Source organism: Cervus elaphus, chromosome 6 (assembly GCF_910594005.1).
Source record: "Cervus elaphus chromosome 6, mCerEla1.1, whole genome shotgun sequence".
NCBI classification, from domain to species: domain Eukaryota; kingdom Metazoa; phylum Chordata; class Mammalia; order Artiodactyla; family Cervidae; genus Cervus; species Cervus elaphus.
Genome location: NC_057820.1, coordinates 24303710 through 24325845, shown reverse-complemented (window position 1 = coordinate 24325845; position 22136 = coordinate 24303710). Strand labels below are relative to the sequence as shown.

Sequence of the window (22136 nt, the reverse complement as noted above, 5' to 3'; positions counted from 1 at the left end):
AGGAAGGAAGACAGATGAGAAGATGAAAATGTTCACTAAAGAAATGAAATCTATAAAAAATCCAAAAGGGAAATTTTAGAACTGAGACATGTAACAACTCAAATTAAGAACCTAATATGAAATCTAACAACAAACTCAGCAAGAGTAGACAGCGATGCTTTATAGTGCTAAATGAATTAAAAAAGAAAACATTTCTCTTGAGATAAAGCATCTGTATCTCAAGATAAAGAACAGAAAACTATACAAAGAAAGTAGACAGAAATAATGAAAAAAGAGCAAAACTTAAAAAAAAAAAAAAAAAGAATGTACAATGTGGGAAAAAGCAACAGAATTGAAAGACTGACAGACCTCTAGAAAGAGTGATCAAGAAAAACTACATGCCAGCTAAGAAATAAAAAAGGGAACACCACTATGGACCCTTTAAATGTTAAAGAGAGAATACTTTGAGTAACTTTATACAAATAATTTGAAACTTCAGATGAAATGAATTCCTTAAAAAACACAACTCATCAAAACTGAGACAACATTTAAATGAAGACCTGACTAGCCTCATACTTACCAAAGATATTAATTAGTAAATACTTTACCCATAAATAAATCTCTAGGCCCCAGTGGCTTTGAAGTGAAACCATCCAACATTTAAGAAAGAAACAGTATCAATTTAAACAAATGGAGAGCACTGGGGGGAAAAAGCAGGAATAGTTCCCAACTCATTTTACAAAGCCAGCATAACTTTATCATGAAAATCTAACAAAGGCATTACAAACCAATCTTACCCATGACCTTAGATGCAAGATTCCTAGCCAAAATGTTAATAAAATCCAATGATGTATAAAAATTCAACACTTATTCATGAAAAAAATTCCAAGCAAACTAAGGCAGAGAAAGGAATTTCTTAGATAAAGATTTAAAAATATATAGCAACTATTAGAGTTAATGGTAAAATATTGAAAGCTTTCTCCTCAAACGGAGACTTCAGCAGTATTCTGGAAACCCTAGCTAATTCTGAAAAACAGGAAAAAAACAAAGTTGTAAGGACTGGAAAGAATGAAATAAAACCATGATTATTCACATTTGATATGACCAGGGTATAATACACAGAAAATGCTAAAGACTCTGCAAACTACTAAGTAAGTTAATTTTATGGTCTCTATAAAAACCTACCAGCATATAGAAGCAACCACATAAAAAATTTAAAATGATACCATTTGTAATAGCCTCAACAAGTCTCAAATACCCAGGGATAAACCTGGGTAATAGCCTCAACAAGTCTCAAATACCAGGGATAAACATTATCAAATATTATTAAAAGAAACTGAAGACCATCTTTAAAGAAAAATAGAGAAACACTCCATGTTCATGGATTAGAAGACTCATAAACATGTTCACTCTTCCCCAAATCAATCTACAGATTCAGTAAAACCAACACCCCACAATCTTTTTGTTTTTTGAAAACTGACAACTGTATTAAAAGTATTGTTACATACAGAAGAGCAAGGGGCTTAAAACAGCCAAGACAACTGTTACGAAAAAAGAAAGAGAACAAAGTATACGCCACCAAAGACATTATTATGCTATAACAACTGAGGCAGCATGATATTTAGGAGAAGTGACCAGATCAATGAAGAGAGGCAAGAAACTGACCCACAAGTGTATTTACTCACATACAGCAGTCACATCGTTAGCAACAAAAACACACCATGGGGCAGCGGCACAAGCTGCATTTCTAACCAATAGTACTGCTTTTCTAAATGCAGAAAAATTATTCTTGACTCCTACTTCACATCCTATCACAAAGGGAAAAAAAATTTTATTACTTCGGGTGAGGCAAACATTTCTTTAAAAGGACTAAGCAAAAAGGAAAAAATTTCTGATATTTGGCCATTAAAAATTAAGATATTCTATTTATCAAAAGTCAACATATACAGAGCTGAAGATATGTATAATACACAGAGCCTGCAAAACAAAAAACTTCTAACAATTTAAAAAGGAAGGCAACAGAACCCAGGTGAAAGATGTGAACAGACATTTCACCAAAAAAGATAGTCAATGGCCAATTAGCACATGAAAAGCTGAATTTCATTAGCTACCCAGGAAATGCAAATTAAAACCCAATGTTATACTGTAACACACTCACCAGAATAACTAAAATGAAAAAGACAGACAATATCAAGGTTCACAAGGATGCAGAGCAACCTGGGACTTCCATACTCTGCTATAAGGGTAAAAAGAAAAAAAAAATGGGGTGTAAAAGTGTACCAACTTGGGTAAGTCATACAATTGGTGGTATCTGCTAAACCTGAGAATACACATATTCTAGGTTCTAGCGATTCCACCTCTAAGAATATACTCAACAGCAATGTACAAGTATGTTCACCAAAAGACATACACAAAAACGACTCTAATGACCATCAACAGCAGAATGGATAAATGAATCCCTATGATGGGATCTTATAACAAAAAAATTAAATAATAATACAGAGCAAAGAAGCCCAGAACATATTTTATTATTCCATACATAAATATAATTCAAAACAAAGAAAAACTAATCTCTGATAACAGGATAATGTTTCTTTATGGGGAAAAGATAGATGATGGTAAATATAAGACACAAGAAGAGCTTCTGAAGGTGCTGGTAATGTGGTTAGTGTCATTTTGTGAAAATTTATGAGTTGTACACTCTATGATCTATATATACTTTAAGAAACTGTTTACTTAAGGAAAAGAAAAAAACCAACCTAGGGGCAAAACAGATGTATTTATTTACCAAATCTACAGATAGTACAAAAATGACAAAGTTAATATATTAGAGCCAGACATCCTGGAATGTGAAGTCAAGTGGGTCTTAGGAAGCATCACTACAAACAAAGCTAGTGGAGGTGATGGAATTCCAGTTGAGCTATTTCAAATCCTGAAAGATGATGCTGTGAAACTGCTGCACTCAATATGCCAGCAAATTTGGAAAACTCATCAGTAGCCACAGGACTGGAAAAGGTCAGTTTTCATTCCAATCCCTAAGAAAGGCAATCCCAAAGAATGCTCAAACTACCACACAATTGCACTCATCTCACACACTAGCAAAGTAATGCTCAAAATTCTCCAAGCCAGGATACAACATTACGTGAACCGTGAACTTCCAGATACTCAAGCTGGTTTTAGAAAAGGCAGAGGAACCAGAGATCAAATTGCCAACATCTGCTGGATCATTGAAAAAGCAAGAGTTCCAGAAAAACATCTATTTCTGCTTTATTGACTATGCCAAAGCCTCTGACTGCTATTGTGGATCACAATAAACTGTGGAAAATTCTGAAAGAGATGGAATACCAGACCACCTGACCTGCCTCTTGAGAAATCTGCATGCAGGTCAGGAAGCAACAGTTAGAACTGAACATGGAACAACAGACTGGTTCCAAATAGGAAAAGGAGTATGTCAAGGCGGTTCATTGTCACTGTGCTTATTTAACCTATATGAAGAGTACATCAAGAGAAACGCTGGGCTGGATGAAGCACAAGCTGGAATCAAAAGATTGCCGGGAGAAATATCAAAAACCTCAGATTTGCAGATGGCACCATCCTTATGGCAAAAAATGAAGAACTAAAGAGCCTCTTGATGAAAGTGAAAGTGGAGAGTGAAAAAGTTGGCGTAAAGCTCAACATTCAGAAAACAAAGATCATGGCATCCGGTCCCATCACTTCATGGGAAATAGATGGAGAAATAGTGGAAACAATGGCAGACTTTATTTCTTTGGGCTCCAAAATCACTGCAGATGGTGACTGTAGCCTTGAAATTAAACGATGCTTACTCCTTGGAAAAAAAATTATAACCAACCTAGACAGTATATTAAAAAGCAGGGACATTACTTTGCCAACAAAAGTCCATCTAGTCAAGGCTATGGTTTTTCCAGTAGTCATGTATGGATGTAAGAGTGGGACTATAAAGAAAGCTGAGCACCGAAGAATTGATGCTTTTGAACTGTGGTTTTGGAGAAGACTCTTGAGAGTCCCTTGGACTGCAAGGAGATCTAACCAGTCCATCCTAAAGGAAATCAGTCCTGAATATTCATTGGAAGGTCTGATGTTGAAGCTGAAACTCCAATACTTTGGCCTGATGTGAAGAGCTGACTCATTTGAAAAGACCCTGATGCTGGGAAAGATTGAAGGCAGGAGAAGGGGACAACAGAGGATGAGACGGTTGGATGGCATCACTGACTCGATGGACATGGGTTTGGGTGGACTCCCGGGAGTTAGTGATGGGCAGGGAGGCCTGGTGTGCTACAGTTCACGGGGTTGCAAAGAGTCAGACACGACTGAGCAATTGAACTGAACTAAACTGAATATATTAGATGATGATGTTGTTTAGTCACTAAGTCGTGTCTGACTCTTTGTGACCCCAAGAACTGTAGCCCACCAGGCTCCTCTGTCCATGAGATTTCGCAGGCAAGAATACTGGAGTGGGTTGCCATTTCCTTCTCCAGGGATCCAACCTGCATCTCCTGCATTGCAGGTGGATTCTGTACTGCTGAGCCACCAGAAAACCTCCAATACTTAGGTAATAATTTTAAAGCTAGAAAAATGGGCCAGCATCAAATTATCAACAGATAAACAGCAACAATTTAAAACTTAGTAAGAATAAATATGAAACAGTGCAGCTAAGTCAAAAACTTAAAAAGTACATCTAGGATAAGGGAAATTCTGCTTAAAAGCAGAGAAACAGAACAGAAAGGTTTTAAAAACAACAGTAACAATAAGACATTGCTGCCAAAAAAAAATTTTTTTTAAATTTAGGGCTATATTAATGAAGTTATCAAGCCAAGATAAAGTGAGGTGACAGTTTCACTCTACTGCTCACTAATGAACACAACTCAAATGTCATGATCTAAGAAACATGGTGAAAAGAGTGCATCAGAGGGAAAAAAGTAGATGGTAAAAAGGGGAAACCTTGCCAAGTGAAAAATGGTTCAAGAACAAAGGATATATAATTGGAAGAGAGGACTTTTCGAGCTTAACAGGATTGTAAGTAGACAATACAGAACAAACTTATTCTGTACTGCTTCAGTGTACAGAATTAGAACCAACAGGTAGCCAATAGAAAGCAGTTTTCAGGTTCAATTCAGAAAAAAATCTCCAGTAACTGGTAGAGCTTTTCTACGGTGGAATGGACAAGTAGAGGATCACTTATCAGAAATGTCAAAACTTTTCTTATTGTGTGATTAGACCAAATCAGTATTTCCCAGACCTAACACATATTACTAAAGTGAAGTTAAAGTCGCTCAGTTGTGTCCAACTCTGCAACCCCACGGACTACAAAGTCCATGGAATTCTCCAGGTCAGAATACTGGGAGTGGGCAGCCTTTCCCTTCTCCAGGGGATTGTCCCAACCTAGGGATTGAACCCAGCTCTCCCACATTGCAGGTGGATTCTTTACCAGCTGAGCCACAAGGGAAGCCCAAGAATACTGGAGTGGGTAGCCTATCCCTTCTCCAGCGGATCTTCCCTACCCAGGAATCAAACTGGGGTCTCCTGCATTGCAGGTGGACTCTTTACCAACTGAGCTATAACAAAACTATGATGTTTATTAAAATACAAATTCCCATAGTTGCCACCACAAGCCCAGTAGGTCTGGGAGAGGAATCTGCAAGACACCTCCTGGTGATTCTCATACACCTAGGAGCCCTGTGGTTCCAGATCCTACATTTGGAAACACAAAATTAGATGGCCTTTAAGTTTAAAGATCCTTAGATTTTCAAAATTCTAATGAAAATCATCTTTATATAAACACTTGAGGCAGATTTATCTTTGTATATATATATATATATAAAAAGTACATCTGAAAGTACATGTCACTTTAACCAGTCTTCAATTTTTTCCCCTGAATTTATAACAAAATTGTTGTGTACTTGAAAGTACTATTAATATATAAAAGAACTTCTCTAGCCTGAATGATTAAAAAATGATAATAAACATGCATTTAACAAACATTTACTGTGAGCCAACTATATGCCAGTAAACTAAAGTCAAATCATGAGGAAATTATAATATTGTGTGCTGTCATACGTGAAGACCAGAGTGCTGTAGAAGCAAACTGAAGGGAAGTGATAGATGTATAATATTCTTGCATGACCACTCTGTCCTAAACTGCAAGACAGGAGATGCAAGTTTTAAGAAAATGACCTTGTAGTAGTAGTGTTAAGGTGAAAGTAGAGGTGGGGAGAAGAAAACTAGAGGAGAAAAAGTTAAAAATATTTTATTTTTCCACTTTAACCAGCACCAAAAAAAAAGAAAGCCCTAAAATAAAAAAGTTGGTTTAGAGACAAGACTATTTTTCTTATGCAAAGAGTGAAAAAGGAGGAAAATCACAGTTACGAGAAATTGTGAAAAGGGAAGTAGAAAAACCGGTCCCTCAGAGTTGCAGAAGAAAAATAAAAGAACAGATAAGTGTCCTTGAGGTTCTTCTGTCAAGCGGCTCAAGCCCCTATAGCTTTTCACTCCCATCTCTATCTTATTTCCTAACACCATCAGACCAAGCCCACACACATTTTACAAGAACTAAGTAAGGCTTCTAGGATTCCTTGGTAGCTCAGATGGTGAAGAATCTGCCTGAAAGACTGGAGACCCAGGTTCAATTTCTAGATTGGGAAAATCCCCTGGAGAAGGGAATGGCAACCTACTCCGGTATTCTTGCCTAGAGAATTCTGTGGACTGAGGGGCCTGGCGGGCTACAGTCCATGAAGTCACAAAGAGTCAGACATGACTGAGTAACACTAAGTAGAGCTTCTACGTGGCATTACCAAAGACAAAACCTTAAACAGATCCGTCTTAGAAGTTCTGATACTGTCCTGTTCTCTGGCATTATGCCTTAATAATATGTTAAAATATCTATAAAAATAGGTCAGATTAAGTGATAATATAGCAATATACCATAATCCTGATAGAAATCACCTTCAAAGACCATGTTATAAAAGTTTATCATGCATGTTGGTTGCATGCTGACTTGAGATAATAGGGGAAAAAAATGGTTCTAAAAGCAGATGTAATAAAGCTTTGAGGCTTATTAGAATGTCAGAACATAACAGAAGAAATTTCTATTTTTCTCATAGTTGTATCCCCAAAGCTAGAATAGTGCTCAGAATATCACACTTAACAAACATTTACTGAATGACTGAATCACACAAGCATACAAAAATTAAAAGTATAATGGGAAGAAAAATGCCTCAGGTTCAAAATTATAACTTTATTACTTACTAGTTGAAATCCTGAGCAATTTGGGACTACTGTCTTTTTCAAAGGATCAAGAGTGTGTGATCTTATGGACTATACAAGGGAAGCCCTCAAAGGATTAAGTGAGATATTAAATGTATTTGATAGCACACGCAAATGCTCCTAGTATAAAAGGCTTTCAATCAGATTAACTAATTTTCCAATTCCCTAAATGACAATTAAGTAACACTAAAAGCAAAACATATATTTCTTCAGCTTGTGGGCAAGAAGATAAAAGTAGGTTGGAATTAGAAAAAGCACACAGACATCAATAACCTATGGTGTGGTGGTTTAGAGCTAAGTCGTGTCCGACTTGTGACTCCATGGACTGCAGCCCACTAGGCTATTCTGTCCATGGAATTCTCCAGGCAAGAATACCGGAGTGGGTAGCCATTTCTTATTCCAGGCGATCTTCCCAACCCAGGGATCGAACCTGAGTCTCCTCCACTGCAGGGGGGATTCTTCACTGTTAAGCTACCAGGGAAGCTCAGATATTGTCATTTGCTTACACATACTGAAAATTTATTGGCCATTATTCTTTATCCCAAGCACAGAGCTAGGTACTAGGGATAAACGATGTATAAAGACATACCAGTAAATTCTGGGGAGTAGACATATTCACAGCTATTTGTTAAAAAAATAAAAACTCTAATTATATGAAATTTCTAAGAGAAAAGGCATATAGCCAACAGTAATTAAGAGGTAAGCTGATTATCTCCCTAGAAGCTTTCAACATTGACACGACCTTAGTAGGTTATGTAATTCTTTACTAATATTTATGAAAGATCAAGTTTTTGATCACTAAAGATAAGGATGTGATTATATTCGGCCTCTATGGTGAGCTATGTATCTAGAAATAAAGAAGGCTTCCTACTCTAAGTATTGTGCTACAAGGAAAGGGAAGGGACATACTTATCTTCCTAAAGGTGTAACCCAGATAAAACAAAAAAGCAAACAGTTCATTTTTTCTCATATAAAGAGTATCTTTAATGGTACATATTTCTCCAATGCACTGTCAAGATACTGTTACATATGATAGTGGTAATAAAAGCCACCTATCTAAGAGTGAAGAGAGAAATCTTTACCTGATTTGTAGGTATTTTCGGCACATTCACTTTCCACATCTGGGCTTCCCTAGAGATTGCCTTTTCCAACAGGAAAGACAATCTCTGGTTTTCCAAAGGCCCTGGAAACTTCATGATATCCTATGGATCTGCCTGCCACCCAGCTTGATGTAGCTACCTATAAAAGCAAATATAAAACAATGTTCTATATTTAATTACACATATATAGTAAGTATAGCATTGTATAAATATGTTGGTACTTATTAAGCAATTCATAAAATAAAAATGTTATGAGGCAATATAGGATTTTACAGCTCTTTAAAATACCATATATTAAAATGTTTACAATAATAATTAGTTATCTAAAACATTTTCCCTTTAAATCTGAAATTCAGTTATAAAGAGACAAAAACATGACCATATAATTGACAGAATCTTTGGACTTTGATCAAAACATCAATGTGTCAAAACTAAGTCATAGGCTTTTTAAACTAGACATTTTTAGAAGTAGTTGTCCTAAATATTCCTGTTTAAAATCTAATCAGATAAGGGCTAAGCAGTCTCTTCATTAAAAAAAAAAAAATACCATTTCCACTTAGTATGAAACTATCCCCTTAAGTATGAAACCATCTTGAACTCTGCTTCCCAATATAGTGTCCACTAGCTACACATATCTATTAAAATCAGAACTGAGTAAAGTTAAAATATAATTCCACAGTCACACTAGCCATATTTCAAGTACTAAACTGCTACATGTGACTAGTGAATATTGCACTGGACAGTACGGAAAAGGAACACTTCTATCAAGGCAGTAACTTCTACTTGACAATGCTGATTTAGAAAGCTCAACAGTGAGGTAACTGGTGCTAGAGGTAAAGAATCCACTTGCCAATGCAGGAGACACAGAGATGTGGGTTTGATTCGTGGGTTGGGAAGATCCCCTGGAGGAGGAAATGGCAACCCACTCCAGTATTCTTGCCTGGAGAATCCCATGGATGGAGGGACCTGGCAGGCCCCAGTCCACAGGGTTGCAAACAGTCGGTCACAGCTGAAGTGACTTAGGATGCAAGGTAACTGGCACTCTAAAACAAGCAAGTCTAAAAAGCAAAGTCTAGATAAGCGCAAAGCATCTGAGAGTCTGAGAGATATTTCTACATTAAAGTTAAAAAAAAAAAGGAAACCAGAGATTTAACTGTGTGTAGAAAACTGGAGACACTGTGGAAGGATGTGAAAAAACGTAATTAGATTTGATGATAGTTAAGTGCCAAAGAATTGATGCTTTTGAATTGTGGTGCTAGAGAAGACTCTTGAGAGTGCCCTGGACAGGAAAGAGATCAAACCAGTCAATCCTAAAGGAAATCAACTCTGAACATTCATTGGAAGGACTGATACTAAAGCTCGAATACTTTGGCCACCTAATGTGAAGAGCCGACTCACTGAAAGAGACCCTGATGCTGGGAAAGACTGAGGCCAGGAGGAGAAGTGGGTGGGGACAACAAAGGATGAAATGGTTGGATGGCATCACCAACTCAATGGACATGTATGTGCATGCATGCTCAGATTCTGCAACACTATGGACTGTAGTCAGCCAGGTTCCTCTGACCATGAGATTCTCCAGGCAAGAATTCCGGAGTGGGTTGCCCTTTCCTATTCCAAGGGATCTTTCTGAACCAGGGACAGACCTGCATCTCTGGAGTCTCCTGCACTGGCAGATAGATTTTTTGAGCAAACGCCAGCAGATAGTGAAGGACACAGAAGACTGGCATGCTGCAGTCCATGGGACTGCAAAAAGTCAGACACAACTTAGTGACTGAACAACAACAAAGCAAATAAAAAGGTTATTAAATTCAGAAAGAGATTATGCAAGAAAGTAAATATAATAATATAAGAAAAGCTATGAAAACCTGGACAGCATATTAAAACGCAGAGACATTACTTTGCCAACAAAGGTCCGTATAGTCAAAGCTATGGTTTTTCCAGTGGTTATATATGGATGTGAGAGATGGACCATAAAGAAAGCTGAGAGTCGAAGAATTGATGCTTTTAAACTGTGGTGCTAGAGAAGACTCTTGAGAGTCCCATGGACTGCAAGGAGATCAAACCAGTCAATCCTAAAAGAAATCAGTTCTGAATAGTCATTGAAAGGACTATGTTGAAGCTGAAGCTCAATACTTTGGCCACCTGATACAAAGAGCTGCCTCATTAGAAAAGACCCTGATGCTGGGAAAGATTAAAGGCAGGAGCAGAAGAGGACTAAAGAGGATGAGATGGTTGGATGGCATCAATGACTCAATGGACATGAGTTTGACCAAGCCCCAGAAATTGGTGATCGACAGGGAAGCCTGGCGTGCTACAGTACATGGGGTCGTAAAGTCGGACACAACTGAGCAACTTAACTGAATTATATTAATATACCACAATATTTACAAAGCAGTAATAATGAAAATACTGAATCGAGATTTCAACACAAACACTGGGATAAAACTACACTGGTGGGATGAGGGGAGTCAGGAGGCAGAATGAGAGCCTCGTCTTTATATTTCAGAAGAAAACATAAATATCTAAAGCTCAAACATCAAAAGACAGCAGTAGTTATCTGAAAGTATGACTTTTAAATAACAAGAGAAAAAGCTAAGAGCAAAGAGTGGTTAACCTGTAGGGAATGAGAAAACCTGTAGGGAATGAGAAGAGTAGAGTGTGGGGAAGTCAAGCAGCATTGGAATGCTGTTTTTCATTGAAGACCTCGAATAACTATTCCATTTTATCAACTATGTACCTGTATTACCTATCTGCTTCAGATCCCAGGGATTTTTTAAAAAAATGTTTTAATGTCTAGTTTTAACACACTAGACAGTAAGTAGAAAAATCCCCACTTTTTTATAAAAATTAAAATTAGAAAAAACAAAATATACAAGCCTAATCTTCAATTTCTGTGTTCCCTCTGCCCCAACTCTAGCTAATATCCTCTTTCCTATGAATCACCCCACATATTTCACTGCCTTACTGCTTAACCTACTGCAAACTACCTCCAGTTAACAGGACAGTGATTTTTTTCTTTTTGCTTCTTTAAACTTCTGGGTTTTTGCAAATTTTCTATATCAAGCATGAAGTGCTTTTTATATTAAGAAACAAGTTAAATAACTTAAGAGAGTGGAAAATAGAAACTATCCTGAAAGATCCATCTAAAAGGTTAAGTTCTTCCAAGAACTATCTCTCTTATAAATTCCTTTGAATTCATATCTACCAATATCATGTTTTTGTAACCCACAGGGCCCACAGCAGTGTCCTGATGAAATAGAGATAGAATTACATGCTCATTTCAACCCTTGGTGCCAAAACCAAAAAACTATAACCAAAACAAACCCAAGTCTGATCTCTTTCAAAGAGCAAGCCTTCAAATGTTTGAAAGCTGTTAGCATGCTCATCAGTTTATCTTCTGCAGAAATGAAAGACTATTCAAGAGTTCCTCATGTGACATGATTTTTGCTCTTCAAAATTAGCACCAATTATTAATGCTCCCTAAGATCATGAGCTACTTTTTTTTAAAGAGGCTATTGAATTACCAAGACAAAATTTATGCTCAGCTAAAACTCTAAGACTTTCTAAAGTACACTCTTAGGCAAACTTCTCTACCTCCCTGCCTCATCGTGCGTGGGCTTTTGGTGCCTTTTTTGGGGGTGGGGAAGGACGTTACATCCTTGTTCAGGACCTTAAATGCATTCTTTCTTTAAACAAAGTCATCTTGTTAAATTCCATTTACTGTTATATTCTGCTGAGATGTTCTGAGATTCCAATTTTGTTGCCGTGGTACTTTTCTCAAATTCTCCACAATCTGAAATAAACAGACTTACTATAACTTCATTTAAAGTAAACATAAATATCAACCTCAGAAACAAGAGTGTCAACTAGATAATCACCTGTCAAGAGGTATTTAGAAGAAATACCCATACCGGATGCAGACTGAACTCCTTAGGTTCTAAGACTTCTTCTAAACCTAATTTTAATCAGTAATTGATTAACTCTTGTCAAAACTTATTTCATTCCTTTAGCTACTCTCACGAGGGTGGCTCACCAGGATTTGCCAGCTTTCTAAAATTACTAAGACAAACTAAAAGAAAACCCCATGCCCAAATGGCGTCACTGGTGAATTCTACCAAACATTTACAGAAACATTAAGACAAATTCTTCACAAACTCTTTCAAAAAATAAAGAGGAGGAGTCCTTCTCAACTCATTTTATGAGGACAGTTATGATCCTGCCACCAAAATCAAAGACTACAGTAGGAAAACTGTAGACCAATATATACCTCTTTTAAATACAGATGCAGAATTTGTCAACAAAATACTAGCAATCTGTATCTGAAAACATAAAAAGGGGATTATACACCATAACCAAGTGGGATTTAGCCCAGGAATGTAAAGTTGGTTTAACATTCAGAAATCAATGTAACACGCCATGAAGTGAAGTGAAGTGTAAGTCGCTCAGTCGTGTCCGACTCTTTGCAGCCCCATGGACTATACAGTTCATGGAATTCTCCAGGCCAGAATACTGGAGTGGGCAGCCTTTACCTTCTCCAGGGGATCTTCCCAACTCAGGGATTGAACCCAGGTCTCCTGCATTGAAGGCGGATTCTTTACCAGCTGAGCCACAAGGGAAGCCCTACACCGTACGTATCAACAGAAAAAACAAACAAACAAAAAAACACAATAGGGAAACATAACTCCTTTTCCTTAAACTCATATTTCCTTAAACTTCAAAAAAATGGGGTATAAATAATACAAGAATGGAGGACATCTGTGGGGATGTTCCAGATTTTCCAAGCTACAGAAAAGTGAAACTGCAGTATCTAATCTGGCTATTGCAGATCAGATATAAACTCAATATCTGGATCCTATAGACAGAGGGTCACTTGTGAGTCTACTAACATAATGAGAATTCCGACAGATATGACAAAAGTAAAAGTATCAATGTTAAGGTTACTAAAGTGGATAACTTTACTGGGATAACTGATTATCTGTAGGATGGTCTCTCCTATTAACCTTGATGGCAAACACTCTCCAGAGTTCAGCACTGTGCTAAATAATAATAGTTTACACGTGTTAAGTGCTTAGCTAAAAAACATTAAGTGTTTATTACTTAGCCAGGTATTGTTCAAAATATTGCCATATTAGCTCCTCAAACTCAAAGAACGGTATTTTTGGTGGTGGGGGTTTAGTCACCAAGTCAGGTCCAACTCTTGCAACCCCATGGGCTGTAGCCTGCCTGGCTCCTCTGTCCACAGGATTTTCTGGGCAAGAATACCGGAGACGGTTGCCATTTCCTTCTCCAGGGGATGTTCCGGACCCAGGGATCAAACCCAGATCTCCTGCACTGCAGGCAGATCCTTTATGGACTAAGCTACCAGGGAAGCATATTATTAAGTTCGTATTCTTATTAAGCCTCTTTTAAAGACGAAGAAACATGCACAGAAAGGTGAATACTTTTCACCTTTGACTGTAGCATACAATCAGAATAAAGCATGTACACACGTTAAGCTTCCAATCTTAACCAAGAACCATTTGAGAGTTCCATTCTAAACTAGTATGTCACACTGCCACGAAAACTCATTGAACTCAGTTTAACTGCAAACCATCCAAGTGCACCTTCCCAAAACACGCTGATTCTACTAGTCTGCTCTTCATCAGTATTAAGAAACTTCTAGTTCAGAAGCTTGGAATTTCTGATGTGTCTGGTCCCAGACTAGCAAATCTGAACCCTGTCATTTCTTCCTTATTTGCCTGTTCCCTTCTGCTTTGTCTGCCACAAATGACCTGGAAAAGCTAGAAGCTGATAACACTACTTCAATTTTTTCCGAGATACAGACCGTATAGCACAGTCAGACTGCCTGGGTTGGAATTCTGGCCACCGTGTCCTGGCTGTCATCTAGCAGGAGAAATGAATTTTATGGAGCCTCAGTTTCCCTCATCTGTAAAATGTTTCTGAACCACCTACCCCTGTGAAGATTCAGTTAAGTTGCAAACCATTTAGAACCATGCCTGTCCAATAATAAGCCTCAACAAGTGTTACTATTAACATCATAATGTCACACTGCTGTTGTTCAAACGCTGAGTGGCTCCCACCGACAGACTAAAAGTTGAATGCTTTGACATTCAAAAGTTCTCCAGTCTGATGCCATCCTACCTCCGGAAAGATACCTTTCCACTACTTTGCTACCTAATTCGCAACTCCTACCCAAATGATCTGCAGTGGAATCACTAGCTCGGCAGAGGGCCTTCCGCCCTCTTCAAATTTTCGGTCGTCTTATCTGCCCTTAAGGTGCAAACTCTAAGCTCAGCTTCTTCGGCAGATCTCCCCACCCACCCAAAACCCCGGGTAACGTTTCTCTCCCCCGCCTTCCCGCAGGTTCTCCCCAACATCTGCTCCGCCCCCCTGCGCCGACCCCAGCACCGCCCGCTTTGCAAAGTGAACTATCTTCCTCCGGCTCCCTTGGGGGCGTTGAGGTCTAGGGTTGGGGGTGTGTCCCGTTCTTTGTGTATCCCCCGGGCTCGCGGAGCCTAGAACGCGAACTAGGAAGCGATTTGCTGCAGCTACAAAAAAAGTTAAGCGCTGACGGAAAAAACTGGCCCGAAAAGGAACCCAGCGAAGCTGTTTCCAAACTGGGCAGGTGCCGAGTTGTCGGTGATGGGGGTGGGGTGGGGGGGTATCCCGCAGGTTTCCCCGACGGGTCGCGCGGCGCTGAAGGGGGTCGCGCGCGGGTGGCGGGGACCGCCCCCCCGCCCCTCACCTTCTCCTCCTCTTCTTCCTCCTCCTCCTCCTCCCCGGCAGAACTGTAGACCTCAAAGTGGTGACGAGGGGTCATCCGGGGGCCCGTTACCACCTCATTTTCCTCTGCGCGCGGCGACGAGACGCGCGGGACCAGGACCGGGCCGACTGAGGAGGGAGAAGAGGGGGAAGCGGGCCGGAGGGCGCGGGCGCTGGCGCTCGAGCGGGACGCACGGCTGCAGCCGGTGGGTTGGTCAGCGAATTAGTTCCATGACGCCCCCGGACCTGAGGCCGCCGCCGCCGCCGGTCCCACTCCTCCAACCGCCGCCGCTTGTGCCCGGGTGGGGAGGGGGTTCCCTCTCGCCATAGGGCGGCGGGGGCCGGGGAGAGGCGGGGGGTGAGACCGGCTCTGCCCCTGCCCAGGGGAAGCGCCTCCGAGGGGAAATGGTGAAAGGGGGGGAAGGGGGGAAAATGAAAAGAAAAAAAAAGGAAGGGGAAAGGGGGGAGAAAAATAAGAAAAAAGCGAGACAGAGGCGATGCCGCGTCCGCTCGCGGGGAAGGCTGGGGAGGGAGGGGAGGAGAGAAAGAAGTGCCGGCTTCCTTGGCTCCGCCCTCGCGGACCGATTCCTAGATTCTTTCACTCCCTGTAAACAACCCTGGTCTGTTCTCTCATCCTCCCACTTTTTCCTCTCCGTCCAACGGACGTACTCAGAAGTTCGGAAAAAAGCTGGGCTGTTTTGGAAGCGGGCCGGGAAAGTCTTTGGCATTGGGGTAGGAGAGGGGTAAGGAAAGCTAAAGGTGCGTGGACTCGTTCCCGTGGAGCAGCGGAAGGGTTTTCCATCTACGGCACGGTGACGTAAGCGCCTCCTCGACTCGCTGGAAAAGGCGTGCGGAGGCCGGAGAGTGCGCTGCGCATGCGCCCGGGGGAAAGAAAGACAAGGCTGAGCGCTCTGCTAGGGGGTGGGGTTTTATCTGGATGCTCTCCTAGCCAAACCTAGGGCTACCTGGTTTTATCCAGCCCATCTTTGTCTCTAGGGCTTGTAAAAGGATCTTTTGGGAAAAAGCCGGCGATCTGTTGTGTAGAAGTCTTGCATTCTTTGTTGCCCTCGCAAAAAGTTCTGTGTTCTCTTCTCATCGTTGACATAAAAATAGAATTGCAGGGGTTTTTTGCTGCCACGTCGTGGGTGAAGGGAGATTCTAAAGTGTATTAGAGATCGGGGAAATTGCGGGGAGCATATTCTTAAGCACCTTTTCTTTTAAAACAGTAAATTACATTGCTGGCAGCCGGGAACCTACTTGGTTAGGCGCCAAGGAAATTCTGTACTCTTAACCAACGCATCTGAGTATTTCAGAGTAGGTTAACTACCACGTCTGTTAATGAGTGTGTGATAACATATAAATGTGTTTTATTTGGGGTTTCTTTACAGACTTTGGTAATTTTTTGCTTATGTTTTTAAATTGTTGTAGTTATGAAAAGAATAATAGAATTACAGAAAGTTTTGAAAGAGGAAAAACCCCCTCAAACTGAACTGTTTACAGAAGTAGTCATATTTGTGTTTTCCATTTCTGTTTTTTATATGCCTGTTTTTAACAATCACTTAAATTTGTTTTGAGCTTATTCAGCCAGCTAGGTGCTAATAAGATCTAGCAAACTGGAAGTAACTGAGACAAATAGCTTCTACCTTCGTGGAGTTTACTATCGAAACACAGAGGGAAACCGTGGAGCTAATTATCTTTAACTAAAATCACCCAGTAGGTTGATTTGTTTACTTGTACGTTGCATTCCCTTTGTAGAATATAGAGTCTAGGATGGCTGGGGTCTTGCATGTTTTATTTTACCCGGTATTCCTGCGCGTAAAAGGCTCTCAATACTTGATTACTGACTGAATAAACAATACGAAATATTAAGATGGAAAATTGCAGGCTGCTATGGTAACACCTAATCCTAGACTAGTTAGGGATATCAGAGAAGGTTTCTGTGAGGAAGAGACATTTAAGATGATACTTGAAACCACTGGTCATCTAAGTGGGGAAAGTGTGATACAAGCAGAGGAAACAAATGCAAAGACTCTGGATCTCAGATATTAAAAAACTCTAAAAGCAGTGTGGCTGGTCTTCAGACAATTGAGGGGGAGAGCTCTGAGGTCAGAGGCAAAGGACAGGTCCCTATGACAGAACAGGGAAGGGAAACCCTGAAAGGATATTTAGAGGGTCGTACTTTGCTTTTTTTTTTTAACCCCAGACTTACCAGGTGGCGCTATTGGTATAGAGCCCCCCTGCCAATGCAGGAGACATAAGAGACAGGTTCAATCCCTGGATTGGGAAGATCCCCTAGAGGAGGGCATGGCAACCCACTCCAATATTCTTGCCTGGAGAATCCCTATGGACAGAGGAGCCTAGCTGGCTATAGTCCATAGGGTCGCAGAGTCTGACACAACTGAAGCAGCTTAGCACACATGCATCCTTTTTCTTGCATGGTCTGTGTGACTGCATGGTCTTCCTTCTACACAGGCAACATTTATTTTGCATAATACCATTCTTTGTTGGACAGTGAAATTGCTTATGATTTTTAGTACTGTAAGAATAATACCAATTCTATTCCCAGGTATGTAGTCAAAAGAAATGTAAACATGTCCATGCAGAAACTTCTATGTAAATGTTCATAAGGGCATTATTCATAATGACCGAAAAGGGAGACCACACAGACAATACACACAGCTGCTGAATGCATGGTCAAAAGTCTATACAATGAAATGACACTTGGCCATAAGGAGGTACTGATATATGGTGTAACGTGGATGACCGTTGTGAACAATGTGCAGTCTTGTGTGGCTGGCTGCTTTTACTTAGCATAATGATTCTATTTATATGAAATGTTCAGAATAGGCAAATCTATAGACAAAAGAGTAGATTGTGCAGCTGCTAAGTGGCTTCAGTCATGTCCGTCTCATTGTGACCCTCTGGACCATGGCTCACCAGGATCCTCTGTCCATCCTGTGTCCTCCAGGCACAAATACTGGAGTGGGCTGCCATGTCTTCCTCCAGGGTATCTTCCTGACCCAGGGATCAAACTCATGTCTCTTACCTCTCCTGCATTAGCAGGCGGATTCTTTGCCACTAGTGCCACCTGGGAAGCCTCAGAAAGTAGATTAGTGGTTGCTTAAGATTAAGAATGGAGACGTGATTGGGAAATGATGAGTAAAAGTTTTGGGGTTTCTTTTTGATGAAAATATTTTACAGTTGATTGGGGTGATGGTTGCAAACTCTTAAGTTACTAAAAGCTATTGAATGGTACACATTAAATGGGTGAATTATCTGAGATGTGAATTATATATCAAGAAAGCTGTTACCAAAAAAATGAAGGGAAAGAACAAAAAGAACAATTAACATCTTCGAGTGTAACCTTTTCTGGGTTATTTGCATTTTTATGGCTTTTGATGAATACCAGTTTGCCAAAGTGCTTGGCAGAAGAGTTGACTCAATTAAAATGTAACCTGGAGTATTTAAGAGCTCTCACTTCATTACATACTTAGCCTTTGTGAAGCTTAGTTTTAATAAAACTGTCTTATTGTCTGTGAGATTGCCGGTGACAGTTTAATCTAAATACTATATAGTTAAAAGTAATTAATTGGTAAGTAAGGAACTTGTTCCAGTTGTTCTAACAAAAAATATGGACATTCTTTTTCTTCATTATGCATTCATAAGAATTTACATTTAATCACCATCACTTTTTTTATTAATAACTAATATCATTTTTAAAAATGAATTGCAGTTATAACAAATGAAAAGTCTTTGAAATTCTGTGAGAAAATAAGGCATAAAAAGAAAACTTTAATACTACTGTATTGATAGGGAATTCATATTTTTTCATTTAAAAAATTTTAGGAATATTTTATCCCAAATAATGAACTACCTTTCTGCACATGGTGTGTGTGTGCTCAGTCGCATCCAACTCTTTGCGACCCCACGACTGTAGCCCACCAGACTCCTCTGTCCATGAGATTTTCCAGGCAAGAATACTGGAATGGGTTCCATTTCCTTCTCTAAGGGATCTTCCCCACCCAGGATCAAACTCAAGTCTCCTGCATTAGCAGGCAGATTCTTTACCATTGAGCCACCTGGGAAGCTTCTGCATGTTAAGTACTAATAAATAAAATATATTGATTACTCGCTATGTACCAGACATTGCACTGAGCACTTTTATTGCATTCTCTTGTGTTTATTCCTACAGCACTCCTCTACCATAGGTATTTTTGTCATCCCCATTTTTCAGAAGATAAAGAAGTAAAGTGAAAAACAACAACAATAATAAAATAAGAGGTAAAGTAAATCCTCAAGACAGGTCACACAGCTTGGATAGGCACAGCCAGGATTCCAGCTTGTCTGATTCCCGAGTCTGAAGTGTTTTTAGTTACCGCTCTTTACTGCCTCCCCTACGGGTATTTCTGGCTTGCGTGGAAGTCTGAACAAAAATACTCACCCTCTGGTTATTTTTGCCTTGCCTTTAATCTTAGAACAAATATTCAAACAAAAGTTTTTAGTGAGTAGTTCATATTTGTGTTTCTAGAGAGTTGAGTTCTGCTTGAAAACAGGTTATTAACATTTTCTTACATTTGTTTTATTTCATGACTAAAATATGGGATCTTGAAATAGAAACGTGCCTTGCTTCCAATGCAGAGTGACAGAGTAAGGAGGAAGCTGAGAAGCAGGGTGCTCTCAAAATAAAAGCTCTGTTCTGAAATGCAATATAGTGTGAAGTGAGACCACTCCAGAACTCTAGGACAACTTGAGGGGAGTCAAGTTGAGGAGCAAAGTCGTTTGCTATCTATAATCTTTCAAGAAAAATAATTAGAAACAGGCTGCTTACCTTTTTGTGAATATAGAAGATAAGGCTTTGTTTAATCTTTAAAGAGAGAAATTTCTAGTCTCCTTTGTCTTAAATGAAATTTTAGAGTAATGTTTTCAGCAGACAATTTATGAAGGTACTATCCTATAAGAGAAACACCAAAAGAACAAAAGGAGTGATTTATTGTCCTTATAATCACTTACCTTTAGCATTTAGCTTCAAGATCCTTTTTACAGCCTCCCAATTACTTGTTTTCTTTAATCTCTACAGAGACAATTTAAGAGGAGTAAACCTGTCAAATAGACATTAAGAGAAAAGGAGTCCACGTTCACCAAATAATATAAAAGACCACCTACTCACTATTATTTAATTGAAGTGTAGTTAATTTACAATGTTGTGTTAGTTTCGGGTACACAGCAAAGTGATTTGGTTTTATATATATATATATTCTTTTCCAAATTCTCTTCCATTATAGGTGATTACAAGATATTGAATGTAAGTTCCCTATGCTATGCAGTAGGTCCTTGTGGTTTGTTTATACCTCCTACTTACTATTAACTGGGGAGAAAGTGCTCAGAGAAAACAAGTCAAAAGTTCTAAAATAGGAAGCTGCAAGCTGCTTTCCAGTCTTTGACCAACTCTGAATAAAACCTTGCTTTAGGTTTCTTGGTATGTAGGTGCTTTTTGAGAAAGCCTTCACCAGCAGGGACCATTGGTTGCATGCTTTCTTAAAAGGAGCCCCAGAAGCCCTTGTTTGAAATTTGTAAATCAAGAAGACTTCAGTAGAAACATTCTTTCCTTGTTGTTCTTGGGAAGAAAATACACCATTAAAATAATACCGCTTTACTCTCACAAACTGTTTTGAATCCTGAGCCGCCAAAAAATATTTTTGTGTATCTTATGTAATCAAACTACCAATACAGATGATTTCTTCTGAAGCATTTGTGTGGGAGGTGCGGAGAGATAGGTAAACATCTTCCAAAGTGTATTTTTAGTTTCATCACAACATATATTTACTGTAATCCTTATTTCTTCTCACTGAAGGAAAAGAATTATATTTGGGAAATAAATTTAAATTATCCACAATCAGGGTTTCCAAGACTTCTTTCTCACATACATCAACTTCCTCTATTAGCAGACAGTGATTTAGTAAATATTTGAGACCCAGTTGAATATTGGGCTAGAAACTGGATGAGATTCAGAGAGGCATATGTGGTCCTGTTTGTAAGAAACATGTATTCATTCATTTCTTAATTCAATATTTATTAGCTGTGTGATCATGAGCAAGTTAACCAGCTTCTCTATAACTTCACCTCAATTTCGTCAACTGTAAAATGGGATAATAATAGTATATCTCCTAGGTTTGTATGAGGACTAAATGGGATCATGTTTACAATAAGCTTAGATCAGCATAGGACATATAGAAAACACTAATTGTTAGCTTAACTTTTCTAACCCTTTAAGTGCCAGGATTGAGTTTGGTTATTTGTTCCCAAATGGCTACCCTCCGTGAACTCCCTGCCTTGTACAAGACAAGAAACAGAGAGGAGAAATTCTTTATGTTGGTCAGGAAAGGCTTTTATAGACTTGAATGTGGCATTAATTACTTGCTGTTGATCAAATTACCTTGAAACTTAGCTGTGTAAAACAGCAAGTATTTAGTATCTCACACCATTTCTGAGGCTCAAGAACTGTGAGTTCCTTAGCTGGGTGGTTATGATTTAGGATCTCTCAGAAGGCTGCAATGAAGTTGTTGACAGGAGCTGACATCGTCGTGGGACTGGATAATCTGCTTTCAAGTTCAGGGCTGGCTGTGGGCAGGAGGCTTCGGGCATTGCCCCTGGACCTTTCCATAGGCCTGCTGTAGTGACCACAGTCACCTGTGACTGCTCCCTCACAGGTGGTAAGAGAGAGATGGAGTGAGACTGAGATGGAAACTGCAGTCATTTTATAACTTAATCTGGGACCTCTTCTACTGTCACTTCTGCCATATTCTGTTTACTAGAAGCAAATCAATAGGGACCTCCCTGATGGTCCAGTGGTTAGGAATCCGCATGGCAATGCAGGAGACGTGGGTTTGATCCCTGACCAGGTAACTAAACTCCCACATGCTCGGGAGTAACTAAGCCCTTGCATCACAGCTACTGAACCTTTGCGCCACAGCTAGAGAATCCATGTGCCACAAGGATGGATCTCACATGATGCAA

At 39.5% G+C, this 22136-nt stretch overlaps 1 protein-coding gene across 2 annotated transcripts in view; it reads right to left on the bottom strand.

Annotated features, from left to right (window-relative positions):
* Positions 1-15244, bottom strand: part of CCNI (cyclin I) — a 35672-nt gene extending 20428 nt beyond the window's left edge. For both annotated transcript variants that reach the window (XM_043906408.1, XM_043906409.1), the window contains exons 1-2: positions 15106-15244; positions 8343-8499 (exon numbers count right to left, since the gene is read on the bottom strand). In XM_043906408.1, the coding sequence (XP_043762343.1) occupies positions 8343-8456 (114 nt within the window). In that variant the 5' untranslated portion in view covers positions 8457-8499; positions 15106-15244. The remainder of the gene's footprint in view (positions 1-8342; positions 8500-15105) is intronic.
* Between the last annotated feature and the right edge of the window lie 6892 nt (positions 15245-22136).